General features: G+C 36.2%; 2 protein-coding genes across 2 annotated transcripts; one reads left to right on the plus strand and one right to left on the minus strand.

The window, feature by feature from the left end:
• Positions 1-4,015: 4,015 nt before the first annotated feature.
• On the minus strand, positions 4,016-16,168 carry LOC138325345 (eukaryotic translation initiation factor 3 subunit E-like). The gene is made up of 13 exons (XM_069270936.1): positions 16,012-16,168; positions 11,586-11,703; positions 11,253-11,370; positions 10,857-10,899; positions 10,090-10,194; positions 9,512-9,637; positions 9,221-9,345; positions 7,353-7,473; positions 7,057-7,158; positions 6,003-6,112; positions 5,567-5,669; positions 4,883-5,014; positions 4,016-4,252 (listed from the first exon to the last, which is right to left on the minus strand). Exons 1-13 carry the CDS (start codon positions 16,099-16,101, stop codon positions 4,220-4,222), a joined length of 1,326 nt encoding a protein of 441 aa, XP_069127037.1. The 5' UTR covers positions 16,102-16,168; the 3' UTR covers positions 4,016-4,219.
• A 203-nt stretch (positions 16,169-16,371) lies between these two features.
• Positions 16,372-22,076, plus strand: LOC138325346 (E3 ubiquitin-protein ligase rnf146-like). The gene is made up of 2 exons (XM_069270937.1): positions 16,372-16,603; positions 18,446-22,076. The coding sequence occupies exons 1-2, from the start codon at positions 16,438-16,440 to the stop codon at positions 19,348-19,350; spliced, it is 1,071 nt and encodes a 356-aa protein (XP_069127038.1). The 5' UTR covers positions 16,372-16,437; the 3' UTR covers positions 19,351-22,076.
• The last annotated feature ends 32 nt before the right edge of the window (positions 22,077-22,108 follow it).

The raw sequence follows: 22,108 nt of genomic DNA on the forward strand, positions 1-22,108 counted from the left end.
GTTATACAAGGATGGGTGTCAGGTGGACTCCAACATTCAAGGTTATACAAGGATGGAGGTCAGGGAAACTTCAACATTCCAGGTTATACAAGGATGGATGTTAGGTAGACTACAACATTCAATGTTATACAAGGATGGATGTCAGGTAGACTACAAAATTCAAGATTATACAAGGATGGGTGTCAGGTAGACTACAACATTCAAGGTTATACTAGGATGGGTGTAAGGGAGACTTCAACATTCAAGGTTATACAAGGATGAGTGTTAGGGGGACTCCAATATTCAAGGTTATACAAGGATGCTGTCAGGGAGACTTCAACATTCAAGGTTATACAAGGATGGGTGTTAGGTAGACTTCAACATTCAAGGTTATACAAGGATGGAGGTTAGGGAGACTTCAACATTCAAGGTTATACAAGGATTGGTGTTAGGTAGATTTCAACATTCAAGGTTATACAAGGATGGAGGTTAGGTAGACTTCAACATTCAAGGTTATACAAGGATGGGTGTTAGGTAGACTTCAACATTCAAGGTTATACAAGGATGGGTGTTAGGTAGACTTCAACATTCAAGGTTATACAAGGATGGAGGTTAGGGAGACTTCAACATTCAAGGTTATACAAGGATGCTGTCAGGGAGACTTCAACATTCAAGGTTATACAAGGATGGGTGTTAGGTAGACTTCAACATTCAAGGTTATACAAGGATGGAGGTTAGGGAGACTTCAACATTCAAGGTTATACAAGGATTGGTGTAAGGTATACTTCAACATTCAAGGTTATACAAGGATGGATGTCAGCGAGACTTCAACACTCAAGGTTATACAAGGATGGATGTTAGGTAGACTTCAACATTCAAGGTTATGTAAAGATTGGTGTCAGGGAGACTTCAACATTCAAGGTTATACAAGGATGGGTGTCAGAGAGATTTCAACATTCAAGGTTAACAAAGATGGTTGTCAGAGAGACTCCAACATTCAAGGTTATACAAGGTTTGGTGTCGGAGAGACTTCAACTTTCAAGGGTATACAAGGAAGGGTGTTAGGGAGACTTCAACATTCAAGGTTATACCACATGGGTGTCAGTGAATCTTCAAGACACAAGGTTATACAAGGATGGGTGTTTAGGTAGTAGACTTCAACATTCAAGGTTATACAAAGATGGGTGTCAGGGAAACTACAACATTCAAGGTTATACAAAGATGGGTGTCAGAGAGACTCAAACATTCAAGGTTAACAAGGTTTGGTGTCGGAGAGACTTCAACTTTCAAGGTTATACAAGGATTCAGGAGACTTCAACACTCAAGGTTATACAAGGATGGTTTTAGGTGTCGGTTATACAAGATGGAGGTCAGGGAGACTTCAACATTCAAGGTTATACAAGGAGTGTGTTAAGACTTCAAATTCAGGGAGTTAGGGGACTTCAAACAGGTTATCAAATGGTTATACAAGGATGGTTGTTAGGTAGACTTTAACATTCCAAAGGTTATACAAGGATGCTGTCAGGTAGACTTCGACATTCAACTACAACAGTGGATTTCAAGGTTATACAATGATGGAGGTTAGGAGACTTCAACTTCAACATTCAAGGTTATACAAGGATGTGTGTTAGGTAGACTTCAACATTCAAGGTTATACAAGGATGAGTGTTAGGGGGACTCCAATATTCAAGGTTATACAAGGATGCTGTCAGGGAGACTTCAACATTCAAGGTTATACAAGGATGGATGTTAGGTAGACTTCAACATTCAAGGTTATACAAGGATGGGTGTCAGGTGGACTCCAACATTCAAGGTTATACAAGGATGGATGTCAGGTAGACTACAACATTCAAGGTTATACAAGGTTTGTTGTCGGAGAGACTTCAACCTTAAGGGTATACAAGGAAGGGTGTTAGGGAGATTTCAACATTCAAGGTTATACCACATGGTTGTCAGTGAATCTTCAAGACTCAAGGTTATATAAAGATGTGTGTCAGAAGGACTCCAACATTCAAGGTTATATGCCAGAGACTTCAACATTCAAGGTTATACAAGGATGAAGGTCAGGTAGACTTCAACACTCAAGGTTATACAAGGATGGGTGTCAGGTAGACTTCAACATTCAAGGTTATACAAGGATGGGTGTCAGAGAGATTTCAACATTCAAGGTTAACAAAGATGGGTGTCAAAGGGACTTCAATATTCAAGGTTTTACAAAGATGGGTGTCAGAGAGACTTCAACATTCAAGGTTATACAAGGATGTGTGTTAGGTAGACTTCAACGTTCAAGGTTATACAAAGATGGAGGTCAGGGAGACTTCAACACTCAAGGTTATACAAGGATGGATGTTAGGTAGACTTCAACATTCAAGGTTATACAATAATGGGTGTCAGGTAGACTACAACATTCAAGGTTATACAAAGATGGAGGTCAGGGAAACTTCAACATTCAAGGTTATACAAGTATGGATGTCAGGAAGACTTCAACACTCAAGGGTATACAAGGATGGGTGTCAGGTGGACTCCAACATTCAAGGTTATACCAGGATGGGTGTCACAGAGACTTCACCACTCAAGGGTATACAAGGATGGGTGTCAGTGAGACTTCAACACTCAAGGCTATACAAGGATGGGTCTCAGGGGGGACTCCCAACATTCAAGGTTATACAAAGATGGGTGTCAGGGAGACTACAACATTCAAGGTTATACCAGGATGGGTGTCAGGGAGACATCAACATTCAATGTTATGCAAAGATGAGTGTCAGAGAGACTTCAACACTCAATGGTTTACAAGGATAAGTGTCAGGGAGACTTCAACACTCAAGATTATACAAGGATGGGTGTCAGTGGGGACTTCAACATTCAAGGTTATACAAGGATTGGTCTCAGGTAGTCTACAACATTCAAGGTTATACAAGGATGGATGTCAGCTAGACTTCGACATTCAAGTCAACCAGGATGGGTGTAAGGGAGACTTCAACATTCAAGGTTATACAAAGATGGGTGTCAGGGAGACTACAACATCCAAGGTTATGTAAAGATGGATGTCAAGAAGACTTCAACATTTAAGTTTATACCAGGATGATTGTCAAGGAGTGAAATTGAATAAATCTTAGACCAAAATTTAATTTTTCCATTTCCATACAAATATACATGACAATTTTACACTTGTCGCATATTGCTATCAAGCATAAACATAGACAATCATTGAATGTCAACGATCTATAATCATGCTTCAATTTTTTTCCAATTTGAAATGAAAACACTGCCTTGTCAATGATGCTGTCCCAGGTTTACAGTTTTCTTCATTTATTTCACACTAGTCACTGTCATCTGCTCCGGCCATGTGTTCCATGCTATCGTAAATGAATGGTCACGTCATTGTTCTTTATTTCCATTATTATGTAACTTGCATTCTTCATTTTCAGGTCCAAACTTTTACTATACTTGCACGCTGTTATAAGACATTGTTGCGACAGCATCCAAAATAACAACATCAGCCATGCCCTTTGCTTTATTCAATTCGGCTGACATTTTGCTTGTAAAGGGAAGTAACTCAGAATTCGAGAAAGATCCATTCAATACTTTTTGGAGAAAAAGTTGTAACAAACTTCAACTATCACAATCCATGAAGGTGGCATGTTTGCCATCTTGTTAACCAATCAGTATCAAAATGCAATATGCAAACTTATGGCCCAAGGGAAACCTACCTATGCAAAAAGACGGATCTCCTCAGTACTTTCTGAGAAATACTGTAGTGGTAACAAACTTCAATGATAAAAATCCATCACATATACTTTCAAGTACTGCAAACTAACTTTCTTTCATGATTTTCGCGACCAAAGTAAATTTGCAAAAGTTTATCTTTGGGAATGAATATCTACATCGTTCATATTTATATGAATTTCCATTCAATGATTTAATCTGTGAATGTTAATCCTTGCAAACTTGTTTTGAAATAGAAATCGTGAAAATTAGTTGTCGCCAAAGAAAGATGGTTTACAGTAATACCTACAAAAAATAACAAATAAAATACTCCGATTGGTATAATTTATTATTAATAATCTTTTAAAGTACTTCATTATTAAAGTCCAAATTCACTGTTCTCACAGTTCAAGTCCAAATTCAGTGTTCTCACAGTTCACGCTGAACAATATTCTCTCTGATGATGACCTACACAGTAAGGTAAATATGCTGCGACCTGGCGGAAGTCTTTTTGATTCTCTAAGTGGCGTATCTATTAACTCTCTGCAGATTTATCCCACTGTGGCATCTGAAATACAAATATATAACATTTTTTTAACAACAAGGAGTAATAAAACATTAATCCTAATTTCTAAGATATAGCGATACCAGAAACAAAATTTTGTTACAATCCAAGCAGAGCTCTATGACTAGTAGTGATTTACTATCTTCAGCCTCTGGGGGGTCACAGCCAAAATTTATAACAACCTTTTCATATTCCCCAGAGGCTATTTCCAGACAAATGTGGTTCAATCCATGCAGAACTCTATGAGTAGTAGCAATTTAAAGGATTAACCTATATTTCCTTTACTGGGCCATTTTAATTACGGTACCGTGATTTTCTGCATTTTGAATTTTTATGAAAGTGGTTTATAATAGCAATATTATATTGAAAATATATGTCTTGCATAAAAAATTAGCTTCTAAAAATTTCTCAAGGGCCAATATATATTTCTATTCGAGGAATAAGAATATTCGACGAATAGCTGTTTGAGCTAACCAGAGTTTTGTTACGTGAAATATATAGGGACACGGTCGGGAACATGTGATCAGTTCGACGAAAGGAGGGTTTTGGAAGAATGCGGTTCAAGTTAGATGGGGTTATCCTGTATGAAAAAAGCCTGTGCGCAAAAATATAGTATTTATTGATATTACTTACACTATCTGTACGGAGTCCAAGTTTCTTCTCAATATTCATGGCCATCATTTGAGACCTGAAGGCAAGACCTTTAGTTTTCTCTATAACCTGTTGGTACGGTGAGACAGCCTGTGTTCCCATCACAACATGGCCCTGTACATAAAATTGAATTCTCAAAATTTGGACTTCAAATGTCATTGCAAGGGGACATTTTTTTATGACATTAATTTTTGTTAATCATATCAAGGATTATAGTCAAACATAAGAGTTAACCTATATAATCTTCAAAATCCCTTTTTGATGAATGCTCTGTCAACTAAATTTTGCAATTTTACATGCTTGATTCCAACGTCTGTGGATCTCTGTGCTTATGACTTGCGCTTCAAATTTTGCTAATATTGTTAGAAGACACGATCTATGGCGGTTATGCAAGAAAAATATCCATCTATTCTGTGAACAGACAGTACAATTTTCTCTTATTTTTGTACCGTCGCCATATTGGATATGGGTAACTGCAGTTACCCTAATCCGGTTCCCCGCTGTGATATATTGGTATTAGCAAATGAATGGGGGCAAGGTCATTCATTTGAACAAAAATGGTAGCCCTTCATCTTAGTATACTGCAGGCTCAATATCCTGATTCTAGGCCTGTTGAGTTATGTTTCCTGTAAAATTACGATATTATAAGGAGATGCAATGTCTTACCAGCTTCGAGTCGATCTTTGCATCCAACCGGGCATTTCGGATCAAGTTAACAATCCACCTTTCAGCATCTTCTGAGGTCATGTTTAACTTTTCTGCCAGCATGCTATGATAAAAGAAAGATTTTATTACATTACATGTTATCATTGCTCAAAGTATTTATTTTGGTTAAAACTTATTCTTGCAAATTTGCAGGACTTTGACATAGTCACAAACTTTGATATGTAAATAAAACGTGGATAATAGGGCCTGTATCACGGCAACCCATCTACCAACTCATAGCCTTGTGTTATGACAAGATAAGCGTTGGTGGACAGTTCCGGTATAAATTGGAAGTTGCTTTTAAACTTAGGTACTCATGTTCAAATGAAGATTTCTTTTTATCTGGTATGATTGTACTATATTACTTTCAGCCCTTTTACCATTCAGATATACATACTTGATACTAATACACTCGTGTATCCGACAGAAGGTCTCAAATATCAGCAGTCTAGCATTTTCAATGAAGTCATCCAGACAAGCCACAAGGAAGAAGTCATTAACCAAAACCTGTAATCATCAATATGTAAACTCATATAACATCAGCAAAGATTCACAGAAATTTACAATGTGAGCATAACAAACTATATCTTGCCTTTTCAAACTTTATCAAAATCCAAGATGGCAGCCTATCAGTCATTTTGTCCACCAATTAGTCCCAAAATGCTTTATGCACAATTAGCTAGGGTTAAAGGGGAACCTACGGATGGAATTTGAGACAGATCCCTTCAGTACTCTCTGAGAAATAGTGGTAACAAACTTAACCTACCAAAACCCAAGATGGAGCCAGTCGGCCACCTTATTTACCAATCAGTCCTGAAAGGAAACCTACATATGAAATCTGAGACAGATCCCTTCAAAACTCTCTGAGAAATAGAAGTAACAAACTTTAATTATCAAAATCCAAAATAGCTGTCTGGCGAACATCTTGTTGACCGATCAGTCCGAAAATGCAATATGTGCAACTAGTTCCCTGGGAAAACCTACAAGTAAAATTTGAGAACAATTCGGTTTGTACTTTCTGAGAAATAGCGGTAACAAACTTCAACTACCAAAATCCAAGATGACGGCCGGTTGGCCATCTTGTTGACTGATCAGTCCCAAAATGCAATATGCACAACTTGGGCCATAGGGGAACTTTGAATGTGAAATTTGAGAAAGATCTCTTCAGTACTTTCTAAGAAATAGCGGTAACAAACTTCAACAACCAAAATCCAAGATGACGGCCGGTTGGCCATCTTGTTGACCGATCAGTCCCAAAAAGCAATATGCACAACTAGGGCCCTAGGGGAACATATATGTGAAATTTAAGAAAGATCCCTTTAGTACATTCTGAGAAATAGCAGAATGATGATGATGGGCTAAAAAATGTCCACTATATGTGCAAAAATATGGTATTAAAAATTACTCTGACATTTAAAATAGAGCTAATCAATCTATGTTTGATGTTTTACCTCTTCACAATCCCTCAGCTTCTGTTGGGCACCGTCAAAGTCAAAATTGACATAAAGACACTCCACAAACTCTGTGATGGGGTCGCGGTAGGTGTAGGATTCCTGAGGACAACACAATATGGATTTATAAAAGAATGATTACATATGATTCAATTGTAAAGGTTGCAATAGTAGATAAAGGGGAATAACTTGCACCATACAAAAATTCAAATACTGTATTTGCCATAATCAGTCCCCCCAAGGTGCAAAAAAATTACAACATTTAGCATTTCACAACACTACAACAGCGTAAGTACCTGTTGGATGACCTTGACCAGATCCTTGAGAACAGCCCTCCTTCGACCTTTATTGGTGATCACTGCTGTGGTGAGGTAACGGAGTATGTGAGGGCTGGTTGTCTGTATGGCATTCAGATACCTAGATGTAACAAAAGCAATATTATCATGTATTTTAATATAAGGCATTCATCCTATCATTGGCAAAAATAACCTATTAAATCAGTCCCCTACCATACCATACTAGTGCTTCTATATAAAACATTCTTTCGTCCGCAACTTGCAGATCCTTGGATGGAAGTATAAGGTTTTTCCATTAACATATTACTACAGTTATTACCTATAAACTAATTTTATCTACAGTAATCACAGACAAAATATCATGTCTCTAGGCCAATTTCTCTGAATTTATAAGTAATTAGAAAAACAATTTTATCTATTTTCAAACATGTTCATGATTACATCACTGGAATTTCATCTAATGTTCGAAACAATTGAAATTGATAAAATAAGTGAAATAGCAGCTTTTAGGTTCCTGAATCAGAAAATGTAAAAGAATCATATGGAGGATTTCATTTTTTTTTTAAAGTTTCATTCCAAATGGCTCCCCCACTGCCAGTTACTTTACACCTTTACATTTTTGTATTTGCAAACTACACAATAATAAGTCACCCTTGTGAAAATTTCAGAAATATTAAAACCGAGAAGATTGTCATTTCTAGGTCAAATCTTGCGTATTTGGTATTTTTTTTTACAAGTTGTTAATATTAATGTGTATGATGTTTCTAGCCAAATTTGGTTTTAATCGGTGCAGAACTTTGGATGGCTAAACAGGCGGATGATGGCGCCATGACATAAGCCCTTTGGAACAAGTGAGCAAGGAATGTTTACACCTTTTGATGTTAACTTATCAATGTAATTTAACAGTACATGGTCTGGCAAGGCACCACTAAAAAACACAAGTAATTGACATGTTCTTAAAAATGGTTCTACTCGCAAGGCACGGTCAAAAAGGCAGATTTTATCAATTTATAAGTAGGGCTGTTACGAGTACCCGAGTACCCGGTTACGGGTCGGGTTGGGGATGTAACCGGGTCAAAAAATGTGTACCCGGGTACCCGTCAAAATAGGTCAATTCGTCTGGATGTACGTAAACAAGTCGAGAACTTATATTAAAAGTATTACAAAGTCCAACTCATTTGTTTTTATTTTAATTCACCAAGGAAGACACCTTATCTTTTCAATACATTTTATTTCTCATGACCGTCTTTTGATGCGAGAACAATCTACTTGACGGACATGTGAAATTAAATAGGTCACACTATAGTCATATCGGATAACACAAGAGACCGTCCGAATGTAGTACTTCCTGTTGCGCATGTGCAAAAACATTTCCTCTGGGACTGGTATATGCTACAGACACGCTGGTTAGACTGACACTTTACGGCAGCTCATTAGCAATTATGAATGTCAAATAGAAATGAAGTAGACAATTAACGACTGAAGCTATCTTTACTGAACTCACATATGATTTCATCGAATCTCCGTCGATCAACCAATCTTTCCAAACAGCAAACATAACGTAACCCAATTTGTTACAAAAGCAGTAGATCTGTGTCAAGTACCCGGGTACGGGTCGGGTACTAAAAGTCGGGTACCCGGGGATAAAATTTAGTACCTGTGACAGCCCTATTTATAAGTGTACTCATCACTGTTTCAGAAAGCAAGGGGAAGGTAGATAAAGGTTTACATTCAGTACTAAGAGAAAATGTGGGTCTGATATGAGAGTCCAAAAGTACGTTGTGAATGAAATTTCTGTGCAACGGCTCAAAACTTCCATGCAACAGGACCATTACATGGAATAAGCCTGGAGAGAACACTGCACTTACAGAGGTTGATACAGAAACATGTCAATGATGAGGTCGCGACCTTTTGGGTGGTTGAAAAACACAAAGAGACTCCAGTGAATTAGCCATGTCCTCTGCTGCAGGTTCTGTAATGCTGATCCAAAAGTCTGAAACATTTCAATGAAAAATAGGATCAAGAAAATATTCCTGTTCTCTGTCATAATTCAAACTGAATTTTCCAATAAACTTGAATCCTTATAATGACTTGGTGACGAAGAATTGCATACTCAATAATACAGGCCGACAAAGAAAGTATGTTTATTAGTAGCTTACATTATTATCTATGATGTCCTTGAGTTTAGTCAAGTCATCCAGAGCTGTCTCCCAGTTCTGCATAAGGATTTCTGAAGCCAACTTTCCCCAGAGTGTATCAAGGAAATTCTTATCAGTCGAGGGAAGCTGCGAAGAAAAAGAAATGTTTCTCAGATAGTTAAAAAATTTATCTACAAGGCTGGCACTTCACTATCAGATAACTGGGTAAATGTTGATTTTTCAGTATGCATATTGAGGATGAAATTATCAGATGTTTTCCTTTTGAAATAAAATTATATTTGCTATTAAAAATTGCTGAGAATGAATTCAAACCTTAAAAAATTCACAACACAAATACTATTTATCACCAGCTTCATAACCGGCTAACCATGAATAATGAAATATCACTACATGTATACGTTTTTGATAGCATAGATCTTTTATTAAAAATTTGCAGGTACATGTACAGTATTTCTTATTAATACATATTAAATGAAAATAAAATAATTTAACCAGATCATCCTTGCGAGAATAATTCATTTGGTTGTCAATTTTTATGTTGATTGGAAGCCTATTGGTTGATTAAATTAAAAACTTACGAGCACTCTGACAAAATAAAGGTATTCTGCTGCTCCGGAATAGTTTCCACACTCATACTGAAACTTGGCATACTCATAAAGGGTATCCACCATCCTTGCTTCAAACTGAAATTTTGAACAAATACATGTACACTACCACATATAAAGCATAAGGAAATAATTGTTATTTTATATAGGGGTACCTTTATATAAAATCTTTCTGTGCCTCTGTCGGCTATAATGGGCAGATGACAGGATTTTACCTTCCCTCTTTCCCTAAGTCGCCACTCGTAATTATAAACATTCTTCCATTAAAGTAAATACGGTACCCTATTAGATTCCAATTGTCAATGTAGTTCGTAACATATGAAAAGTAATTTAAGTTTGAAACAAACATTCTGGATGACAAATAAATGTTTATTTCGACCATCTTTACTCTTTTTATGGCTCAGGGTTCGAAATTAATACTCACTAACTGGCCAAATGCAAGTTGATTTTTGATTTGGCAAATTAAATAATATTGTACTTGCAATTTTTGGCAAGCGAATGCATCAGTTGTTATTCTCAATATATATATATAGTCAGTCAGAGATTCAAACGTGATAATTAAGTCATGTTTAACCAGTTAACCAACTTGCCAAAAATGGATAGTGGCTTTAAAAATTTTTGTTTTCTGAGGAACAACATAAATTCTCACTTCGAAATTGATGCTTTGTTTTGTCTTTGGTCAAAAGACACAATATCACTATCAAAATTTTGAATATATAAAAATAATAATGACTACTTACACCATAATCCTTATTTAGAAATTCAAATAACTGTCTTCCATCTCTGAAACAAAAATAAGACTTTTTAAATCAGCTAAAATAATAAACAAAACTTGTTATTGTTACCACTGCTGTTTTAATTCTTAGTGTATGAAACAACACATTATATATCTGTTGTGTGGAATTGAATAACAATCTCATCAATTACCAGTGAAAAAACATTGTCAATTTACCCACTTGACTGAATACGTAAGTAGTTATTTTTCCTGTGATGACAACTAGTTACTATGAAATTAATTATATATAAGTTGTGTTAAAAAGCAGAAATCTGTTCATAAACTGACAATATGAAATCAATTTGTATCAAAAACTAGTGTATGCATATAACAGTTTTACATTAATAAGAATATTGCTCACCTAGAACTTTGCATCTGACGTACAACTTCTGGATCTTCAAATATCTTTGTTATCATTTCTGTTTCTGCTTGAAGACTTTTCAGTTGTGCAACAACACTCTGCCTCTTGTCTTTTAAATCTTAACAAAAACAGAAAACAATTTAGATCTAATTCAAAAATTTAACTATCGCGATCCAAGATGGCTGCCTGTCGGCCATCTTGTTGACAGATCAATCCCAATGCCATACCGTACCAGGCTATGTGGAGCCTATACATATGAAATTTGAAACAGGTCCCTTCTGTATGGAATTATTTAGTAACGATTATCTATAGAATATAATATACTGTACTTACTTGATGGCACATCCTGTTCTGGGTACAAATTTTTATGGACGTCCATAGCAAAGTCCACCATGTTGGTGTTGCTGAGTAAATCCAGCTTTCCTTTCAGCATTTCTTTTTCATCATACAGCTGAAAGAGAATTGTATTTATTATATCATATTGTAAAATTGGTTTAAAATTGATTAACCAGTAAAATCTTGGGCCGTTAGGACTACCAGGGCTTGACATAATTAACTTTTCAAGGACTTGTCCTGTCCGACAGGTGACCACAAAAACTTACCTGCCCAACTGGAAATTTGACTTGCCAAAATTTTTCAAACAATTATATTTACCGAATTTTACCTATTAAGAGCCCCTCCTCTAATAAGGGCGCCCCCACGTTTTTTGCTGAAAAAAATCAACTAATTTCATACAATTTTTGTGCCAGATTGTGACGATTTGTCTTTGCAGACGCTAAAAAATAATGTTTCACATCAATCTGATGCTTAACAGATATCCGATCAGCTTGTAAAGCACTAAAGTGATTGCATTTGACAACAAGTGTTTACTCATAGACACAGCGAGAATGCCATGTTCAAAATAAAACGTATCACTTGAATGCCCCACACACGTGTATGGATGAAGACTACTGGCAACAACATTTTAGCGATGTCTATACAGGTTTTATGAATACTTACTGTATATCTATGATAAAGCTTCCTAAATAACAGGAATGTTATCATTTCTAAGCATTTTATTGTGTGCTCTGCTCTTGTCGGTAATTCCCATGGGGCTATCTGCCACAAAATGAAAGTAGCAATCGAAAGCACTGTCTGCTATTTTGTGTACACATGGTAAACAAACAGGCTAGCATGAAATGCCAAAATTCCATAAAACAGACATATTTAACCAATGTTTGATACTTCTGGTGCATACATTTCTTCATAATTATGTAATTTCAATACTTACTTGACTTCAAAACGTAAGTTAGTTATAGTAAGTTTCAGAAAAATATGAAACTAAAAGCAAGATGACTATAGTCTGTTTCAGAAAACAAGAGGCCCAGAGGGCCTGTATCGCTCACCTGGTTTTTTGTTAGTAATTATCACAAGAATCTGACAATTAGAAAAATAAGCAAAATTGACTCCCAAAGTTTAATTTTGAATCACAACCATACAATGATGCTATTGATACCATACAATGATGCTATCCAATACATAGGTTCAGAGACAAAGTAATTTATATGAAAATAGTAGCCTAATTGACCTTTTTGACCTCGCATCTATTGCCGTTTAAGGCCCCGGGGGTCAGCCCTATCATTTGTACAATTTCAAATCCCAACCCTATAAGGATGCTACCGTTGCATTATAAGTGCTCTTCCATTCTTAGTTGCAGAGAAGAAGTCGTTTATATGGAAATAGCTAAATTGACCCCTTTTTACCCCACCCTTCAGGCTCCCGGGGGGGTCAGCCCCATCATTTGCAAAATTTTGAATCCAAACCCTATAAGGATGTAACCATTGCATTATGAGCGCAATCCCATGTTAAGTTGCAGAGAAAAGTCATTTATATGGAAATTGACCACTTTTGACCCTACCCCTCAGGCCCCCGGGGTCAGCCCTATCATTTGCTCAATTTGGAATCCCCAGCCTACAAGGATGCTACCATTGCATTATGGGTGCTATACCATGCTTAGTTGCAGAGAAGAAGTCATTTATATGGAAATAGCCAAATTGACCCCTTTTGACCCCGCCCCTCAGGCCCCCGGGGGGTCAGCCCTATCATTTGCACAATTTTGAATCCCCATCCTATAAGGATGATATCATTGCATTATGGGTGCTATCCCATGCTTGGTTTCAGAGAAGAAGTCGTTTATATGGAAATAGCCAAATTGACCCCTTTTGACCCCGCCCCTCAGCCCCCCCGGGAGTCAGCCCCATCATTTGTACAATTTTGAATCCCCACCCTATAACGATACTACAATTGCATTATGAGTGCTATCTCATGCTTAGTTTCAGAGAAGAAGTCGTTTATATGGAAATAGCCAAATTGACCCCATTTGACCCCGCCCCTCAGGCCCCCGGCGGGTCGGCCCCATCATTTGTACAATTTTGAATCCCCACCCTATAAGGATGCTACCATTGCATAATGGGTGCTATCCCATGCTTGGTTTCAGAGAAGAAGTCGTTTATATGGAAATAGCCAAATTGACCCCTTTTGACCCCGCCCCTCAGGCCCCTGGGGGGTCAGCCCCATCATTTGTACAATTTATAGTTAGTAGCCCATAAGGATGCTTCCAGTCAAATTTTGTTGAAATCCGACCAGCGGTTATGGAGAAGAAGTCGATTGTTGACGGACGCCGGACGTCGGACACTGCGGTACCCCATAAGCTCACCTTGGTCCTTCGGACCAGATGAGCTAATAAGTGGCAGCCCTATTGATCTATACAACTCCTCAGGAAATCTATAAAGAGCTTAATAGACTAGATTTTGTTGCAATTTTATCTTAATGACCATGATATCAACTCTATATCAACCTAAACAAGTTCCAATGACATCATGTCACTAAAATCTCAACCTGCCCAGCTGGGCAAGTCGACGTCACAAACATAACTTACTTGCCCACTAGGGATTGAAAACAGGACCTCTATATCTGGATTATTAGTCTGACGCTAAACCGATCAAACTAAAAAGAAGTTCTCTCTATAGTCAAGTGATATATTGCGACTAGTATTGACCAGGGTTACAGTCAGATTTAGCAGTGCTAGGGGACTACTCCCATAACATAAGAATCGACTGGTCAGACATTTTTTTATTGGACATATATTTCTTTGATACTCCAGCCTTCCGATGTCTAGATGAAGGCAGAAGAAAAAATGCAAAAATAGAAATATTTATAGCTCTAGATCTATGTACACTGGTAATTGTTATCTTACTTAAATTTGGGTCTTTACACAATAAAGGCGGTGTAAACAACAGAATCACGTTTTATCAAGAGGTAAGTAAAAGAAATGTCAAGAGATACACATTTGCTGAAGTTGGGAATAAATGCTTTTATGGAGTGTCGGATGTATCAATGCAGACATTCATGTCCACAAATCTTCTGTAGATATGTCTAAACGAAAAAATAAAATAAAATAAAATATACCCAGAAAATAATAACACAAACCTGCTGTGGGACTGTAAAATTATAGATTTTTGCTTTCTAGAGGCCCAGCATATTTAGCAAATATCCCAACGTGTTTTGTTTTCGGCGGTCATTAGTTTTCGACAATCAAATACTATTACTTCCGGGTCAAGCGCGACATCATAGGTCTTCATCGGATCATATATAGAAACCATGTTTTAATTTGATGCCAGTGCTCTCTAGCATTGCTGTCATGATTTTGTCCGTTTATGATTATCGGTATGATAACTTGGATGTTGATAAAACCACAATTTACATAATTATATTAATAACCCCTTTTTAAGATCCATAAAATTACCGAAATAGACCCCCAATCACATACAGAGATATCGTCTGCTTTGATGACATCGCATGCCATAAATATCATGTGACAGAAGTGGGTGGAGACTTTGTTGTGAAGAAAAACATACAAAAACCCACAGACGTCAGATACTGGATTTGCTATATCTGATCAATCTCTATTGATCAATTTTTTATATATATATATCATTATAGACATTCTCTAAGAAAATGTCTATCATAACTTCTACTCATTTTCATGCAACCATGTGTATCATTTCAAATCAAATAAAGACGTTTGTTGTCTATGTCTTTATGACACTTATAGGCCATCATAAGCATTATTGGCACATTTGAATGACCGTTGAATTGGCGCGTTAGCCTATACAATGCTTCGTTTAGTTCATGAAATTTATCAAAGATTGCACGAAAACATCATCAACATGCTTCTGAAACATATAATTAACCATTTGAAATGGATAATGTTTGACAATGATAAAAATCTGTAAAAAGAGTGGGTCGGTGTGGCCTGTACATAGTGTCAAATACGGTCTCTGTCACTCAGCTTCTTTGGTTCAGTCGGTAGAGCCATAGATTTCCAAGCTGGAGACCCGGGTTCAATTCCCGGCAAGAGCACTCGACAGTAATGTGTATTTCCCATGTTATCCTACAAATCTATTTTGGTCTTCCGCCGTCGAAAAGTATATCCATCTCTTGTCGTCTTGAGATGGGACATTTCAAAGTTTGAAAAACGAGCGCCCGGCTTTGATACGACAGCCCAGGCTAAAACATTTACCAGTGTGGTGCTATACTTCTAACAAAAAAATAAAATGATAAAAAAATTGTTGGAGTACCGGCTCTGTTCTTCCCCGTCATCTAACGTTACAGTAACTTAGATCTATCGCCAGCCGGTAAACGATTTCATATGAAAATGAAGGATCTTATCATGAATAAAACCATTTAAATTGTATCAATAAGTATCTTATTAACTTACCTCCTTAACTGACAAAAATTCTAACAATGGAAAGACCAGATGTCGGTCTAAATATTGTCCCATTCGAGTGGTCAAGTCGAATTCCGCCATTTTGTCGTCAGCATGTGCGAGAAGTAGTCTCGTTCAACCTAACTCTTGATGGTTTTGAATGCATAGTATCAAGCGTCTGGTTGACCAAAATCTCTGGTTTAGTTTCGTATTAAGGTTTGGTTTGCTTTAAAATCTTTATTTCTTCTTGGTAACATCATTTACATTGTTTTATTTTAAGAAATTTCCAACGGATTTTATCAATATTTTAGGAATATGTTACCTAATGACAAATTATACGAAACTCTGAGTCATGGTATTATCTTCAAGGTGAAGGTCGCTATAGGATCACGGTCGGGCAGAAGTCGGCAGAACAGTAAAACTGAGGAATGGTTTGGGATGGATAGGGACGAAGCGGTCCCCGATGCCAGAAATCTGATTAGAAGAAGTTCTGTCCCTGTTGGCCAAAACACTGACTCAAAAATGTCGACTGATAAGGACAATGTCGTAAAAGAATCTATTAAGCCTAACTCGAAATTATTGGATAAAGACAAAACAGAAAACGGTACGTTACGTAGGCCTAACACGTTACCATACTGTAATATTTACATTTACTTGTCACTTCTACGATAGAAACTTTTAAACTAAGGCAACGTGAAGTATATGACGGTATAATTGACACCAAAAACGTGACCATTATGACGTCACTTATGTTTACGTGGTGACGTCAACTGATTACCGTCAAAATGGCTGTTCCATCTTGTGGATTAAATTGTCATTTCCTGGTCTAACTGAAACAATGTTAATGCAGAGACCCTAAAATCGGTTGATAATGTAAATATAAGCATTCAACTATCTTCCTTTGGCATCTATGATCTATATAGATGTCATAGGAGGATTAGGCCAACAGCCTAATTCTTAAATAGACCACAGGAGCTTGACGTTCTGTCAATAATTCATAGTGTAAATATATGCCGTCTTTGCATATTACAGAGTTAGGTCCCGTGCGAGTAGATATCGATTGTTACATCATTATTTTGTGGGCGCATTAATTCAAGTTGTTTTCTCCGATAACCATGACATTACGCTCGCAAACACATGACGTCACAATCAATACTTGCCGCGAGGGCAGATAACTCTGCAATATGCAAATACAGAATAAAAGTACCCCATTATGCTATATAAAGACTTATGTTTTTATATAGTATATAGGGATATTTGTATGTATTTAGTATAAATTTTATACTATACATGTATACTAATTGACAAAATGTCAAGCTCCTGTAAATAGCCCAACTGACAGATTGATTTACTCAGATCGATAAGTCCTGATTCCACTATTATTTCATCTTTGCTTATTACAGAGTTAGCTCCCTTGCGTGTAGGTATCGATTGTTACGTCATTATTTTGTTATCGCAATTCACGTCATTTTCTCCGAAACGCATGACATTATGCTTGCAAACACATGGTGTCACAATCAGTACCTACCCACAAGGGCAGATAACTCTGTAATATGCAAATAAGAATAAAAATACCCCATTATTCTATATAAAGACTTATGTTTTTATATACTAGTATATAGGGATATTTGTATGTATTTAGTATAAATTTTAAATGTATACTAATTGACAAAATGTCAAGCTCCTGTAAATAGCCCAACTGACAGATTGATTTACTCAGATCGATAAGTCCTGATTCCACTATTATTCCATCTTTGCATAAGGCATTAAAGTACAGTGTAAATTGACATTGACCAATAACAAAGTTGGTCAAGACTCGATATCATCACAATATTTTCTGCCTTTTTAGGTCATGATCACCTGAGATGAAGTCTCAAGTGACCTATATATTCTAATTGCCTTTTGTCAATTGTTGTGCGTTGTCTGTCATATTGCAATAAGCAATTTACATTTTAGACTTCTTCTCCAAAACTATTATCAATTTTTCCATGACTGATGCCCTGGGGCCTGAGGGATGGGGTCAAAATGGGTCAGATAGGCTATAACTTCTACATGTTCTACCCCCAGTGCAAGTTAGCTGACAATTGTCTGAAGTGATCAGACAGGAAATGCTGCTATTAGCAGAATATTACCAGAAACCACTTGGTTAGCAGCCAACTAAGTGATTTCTGGTATCATTCTTTTGCAATATGGAAATATCTCAAATCCTCTTGTATTGTTTTAAATCATAAGAATTAAAACATGGAACCTACCTACATGCATTTGGATGTTGGAGACTATCCCAAGCATAAGGTACAAAATTTCAAAGTGTATAGGGACTTTACAGGATTATAATTATTTGCAAGCTGTCATATGTTAGAAGTTAATTTGATCTATATGGCCTTAAGCCACAAAATGCTGCACTCATAAGTCAGAAACATTTTAATTGTTTTAAATTTTATTACAGAAACCATCATTGAGTGTTCTGTATGTCTACAGCCATGCATTCACCCAGTCGAGCTGCCATGCCAACATATATTCTGTTTTTTATGTGTGAAGGGAGCAGCTCATCGAAGCAAGAGATGTGCCTTATGTAGACAAGAAATTGTACCAGACTTCTTTCAAAAGCCAAAGTTGATAAGACAACAAGACTTGGAGAAGACTATCACATTTGATGACAAATATCAGTGGTTTTATGAAGGAAGAAATGGTTGGTGGCAATATGATGATCGCACTAGTCAAGAACTTGAGTTAAAACACAAAAATGGAGATAAACTATTTGAATTACTGATAGCAGGATTTTTATATGTGATTGACCTTGAAAATATGGTACAATTCCGACGCAATGATCGAACAAGAAAAAGAAATATCAAACGTGATGAAAGTACTATTGAAGGCGTGAAAGGTGTTGCTGGACTGAAATATGCTAACCAGAGCTCAAATGAGCGACTTGGGGCAGAGGGTGTAGAACAACCAAGGTCAAGGTCTGGGGTCCTCAATGTCGTCACCTCGACAGATATGGGACATGATGACACAATATTATCTCCCCCAGCTCCCAACAACACCCCACAGACACCACAAACTCCAGCAGATAGTCCTCCAAACAGTGTTTCTGGTTCCCAGCAGGATCTGTCTCTTCATTTTCAGCATCTATCAATGGACGAATTGGATTCTTCACAGACATTAACACAACAGACATTTACAGTACCTGACCAGTCACAACAAAGGTCACAGATTAGTTCATCTAGTGCTCACCCAGTGAATGATCAGCAGCCAGTTAGTGCTCAGTTATTTCCATCTCCGTCTGGGTCATTACATTACGGACTTGGTGATAACACATATTCTCCTTCTGATTCTAGTGAAGAAGATTAGTTTCTATAGTGCATGCTCACTCCCAGATTCTACAAAAGCTGTCATTTGTAATTAGATACATAGGTATCATAATTCATCATTTACCATGTCGCATAAAGCAAGTATTGAATTAAATATTGAGCACTTGCATTAATTGATGCTATACTAAATATTTCAAGTGTATAAGTAGGAGTTGTTAATCTTTATAAGCATTCATATGAAAAGCAATTGTTGAAGAGTTAATCATATAGAATTAACCTTCATTCACTGATATGTTTTTCAGATTGATTTTGATCATAAGGAAATTAAAAAAAGGGGGACATATTGAATCTTTTTCTGAAGTTTATGAATGCGTATGATTACCATCATTCTCAGGTTATTCTCTGCAGTATATAGGTCATCTGACGGTCAGGATGATCTGTCTACCTATAGTCATGATGTTCCGTTCGTCGACGTCTGCCATGATCACTTAAACATGTTGAATAATTGTGAATCGGATAATATGATTGAATGAAAGGCTACAAAGTTTGTTAAAATGAATGACCTTGACCTTCATTCAAGGTCACTGGGATGAAATACACTACAATATTTAATAACTTTCTGGACTTATTACTGCGTACTTCATTTCCTATGTTTTAGTCAGATGACTACTAAGGCCCATTGGGCCTCTTGTTAAGAAAGATGACTCTGTTTAGGTTAGTCCCCACGGTTCAGATCAATCAATGGTAGAATCTCTATTGTTTATTGTGATAATTGATACTTATATAAATAAATAGTTATTGATGATGCTGTATCATTGTAGCCTTTCTAGCAGTAGACTGGATCAACAGATGGGCTTGGCATATGACATCTGATAAGTGCATTTAAAAGTTATAAATGATTCATTTAAAACTCTGACAGTTAGTCCTCAATATATATAAAATATGCATTTTAAAACTATCTATTCCATATTAAGATTTTTCCATATATGTACATTTTTGAGCATTTTTGACTATTACTGATATTGAGATACCTGTAAGTCAGTTGCAGACTTTTGATAGAAGAGGCCATTTAGAGTGCTATTGAGTTTTTTGTCCAAGAAAGAGACTGTGTAATTAATAAAATGTCTTACAATGAGTTATTTGTCTATATAAACTGGCTAGGTGCATGATCAATATCTCTAACAATACCCTTCCAGAAATATAGTGATGAATAAGCTCTATGACTTTAATTTGTATACAATACTGAATTGTAATCTAGCTGATTGAACTTTTTAATTGACTTCTATTTGTACATACATTAGCTATATATATATATATATTAGCCTGATTGACAGCTTTATGTAATTATATTGTTGCACATAGTGTCTTTGACTTTTCATTTTTATTTGTACCTTTGTGTACTTGTGCTTTCTTGTCATTTGTTGTAATTTCCTGCATATTACCCACGTTGAGAGAAAACAAAAAATCAGGCAACAGATTGCATAGGTTGTGAAGTTATCATTAGTTTATTATTTTTTTGATTATCTGTTCCAAATGCAAGAAACTTAATTAGCTCATGTAGAAGTCTTTGGTATAAGAGGATATCTTGTGTATTCACATGCTATTTTGTGTGTATTTGAAATAGTTTACAAAGTAAAACCTGCATAGTTTTGAAATGGTAATAGTTTCCACAGAATAGCCCGCATTAGACATCTTCTGGTGTAAAAAAAATGTATAGCCTGCGGGCAATACACAGGAAATTACAGTATATAAACTGTTCATCAAACTGTCTCACATCAAATTTTCACTATTTGTGTAACAATATCATTACATAAATCATAGATGTATCAACAGTTTTGTCAAAGTTGCTTGTACCATGCCAGTTGAGTTTATAAATATTTATATAGAATTACTCCAAATGAATGAGCACTGTGTATTACATACCCAATAGTTCTTCTGCATATCAAAAATACAGTTCAGTCATTTCCATACTCAATGATTTCAGGGCACCTTTTTCTTCCATGAAATAAGTATATTTTGGAAAATATTTACAAAAAATTGTGAAAATGATGTAAAAATTTTCCTTGGGAAGGAACATTGATTTGGCCAAAATTGCTATTTCTATTACCGTATTCGACCCAATAAGCGCTCAGGGCGTTTATTAAAAATTTGAAAAAAATAAAAAGGTTCTTAATAAGATAAAATTATTGCAAACCTATATAGTTTTGATAGTTTTGGTCTTATGAATGGGCAATGTGAAAAGAGGCCTCAAAAAAGGGAGGGGCGCTTATAGGGACATGGGTGCTTATTGGGTTGAAAATGGTATCTGACCCTCAGTGGCAAGGTAAGTGTTGGCTGTATGGTTTAATTTGCATATTGTGTACAAAAAAAAAAAAAAAAATAATATAATAAAAAATAAAAAATAATAACAACCCAATAGGGGTAAACAACAGTGGTAAATTCTTTAAAACACTGCTTATCATACTAGTTGGGCGTGGATTGTAACCTTTGGCCAGCTGCAGGTTCATCCTTGTGGAAAGGGGAGCGAAGTTTGTATTTTATGATATACTGGGGTATTTTGAATATGGAACAATTACTGCTGTCAGTGTTTTAGATCATTTTTCTATTAATGTACTTTCCATGTGACAATGATCAATATATTTAATGCAAATGGTATTCAAAGTGTTAATGTTGCTTTTTGGATCAGCCTTTTCTGTTTTGTATTTCATCAAGTAATTAAAAACTATTTTGTAGTTTATCAGAAATTAAAAGATATTAAAAGGTATATGAGGAATATATGAAAAATTTTTTAACATCAA

This window comes from Argopecten irradians, chromosome 6 (assembly GCF_041381155.1).
Source record: "Argopecten irradians isolate NY chromosome 6, Ai_NY, whole genome shotgun sequence".
Taxonomy (NCBI): domain Eukaryota; kingdom Metazoa; phylum Mollusca; class Bivalvia; order Pectinida; family Pectinidae; genus Argopecten; species Argopecten irradians.

Bases quoted from the DNA above. Each gene is read 5' to 3' on its own strand.
- LOC138325345 (XM_069270936.1), bottom strand. From the start codon at position 16,101: ATGGCGGAATTCGACTTGACCACTCGAATGGGACAATATTTAGACCGA. The intron at 10,900-11,252 runs GTGAGCAATATT...TTTTTGTTTCAG, and splicing joins CGTCAGATGCAAAGTTCTAG to AGATGGAAGACAGTTATTTG. The intron at 9,346-9,511 runs GTAAGCTACTAA...GAAATGTTTCAG, and splicing joins AGGACATCATAGATAATAAT to ACTTTTGGATCAGCATTACA.
- LOC138325346 (XM_069270937.1), top strand. From the start codon at position 16,438: ATGGATAGGGACGAAGCGGTCCCCGATGCCAGAAATCTGATTAGAAGA. The intron at 16,604-18,445 runs GTACGTTACGTA...ATTTTATTACAG, and splicing joins TAAAGACAAAACAGAAAACG to AAACCATCATTGAGTGTTCT.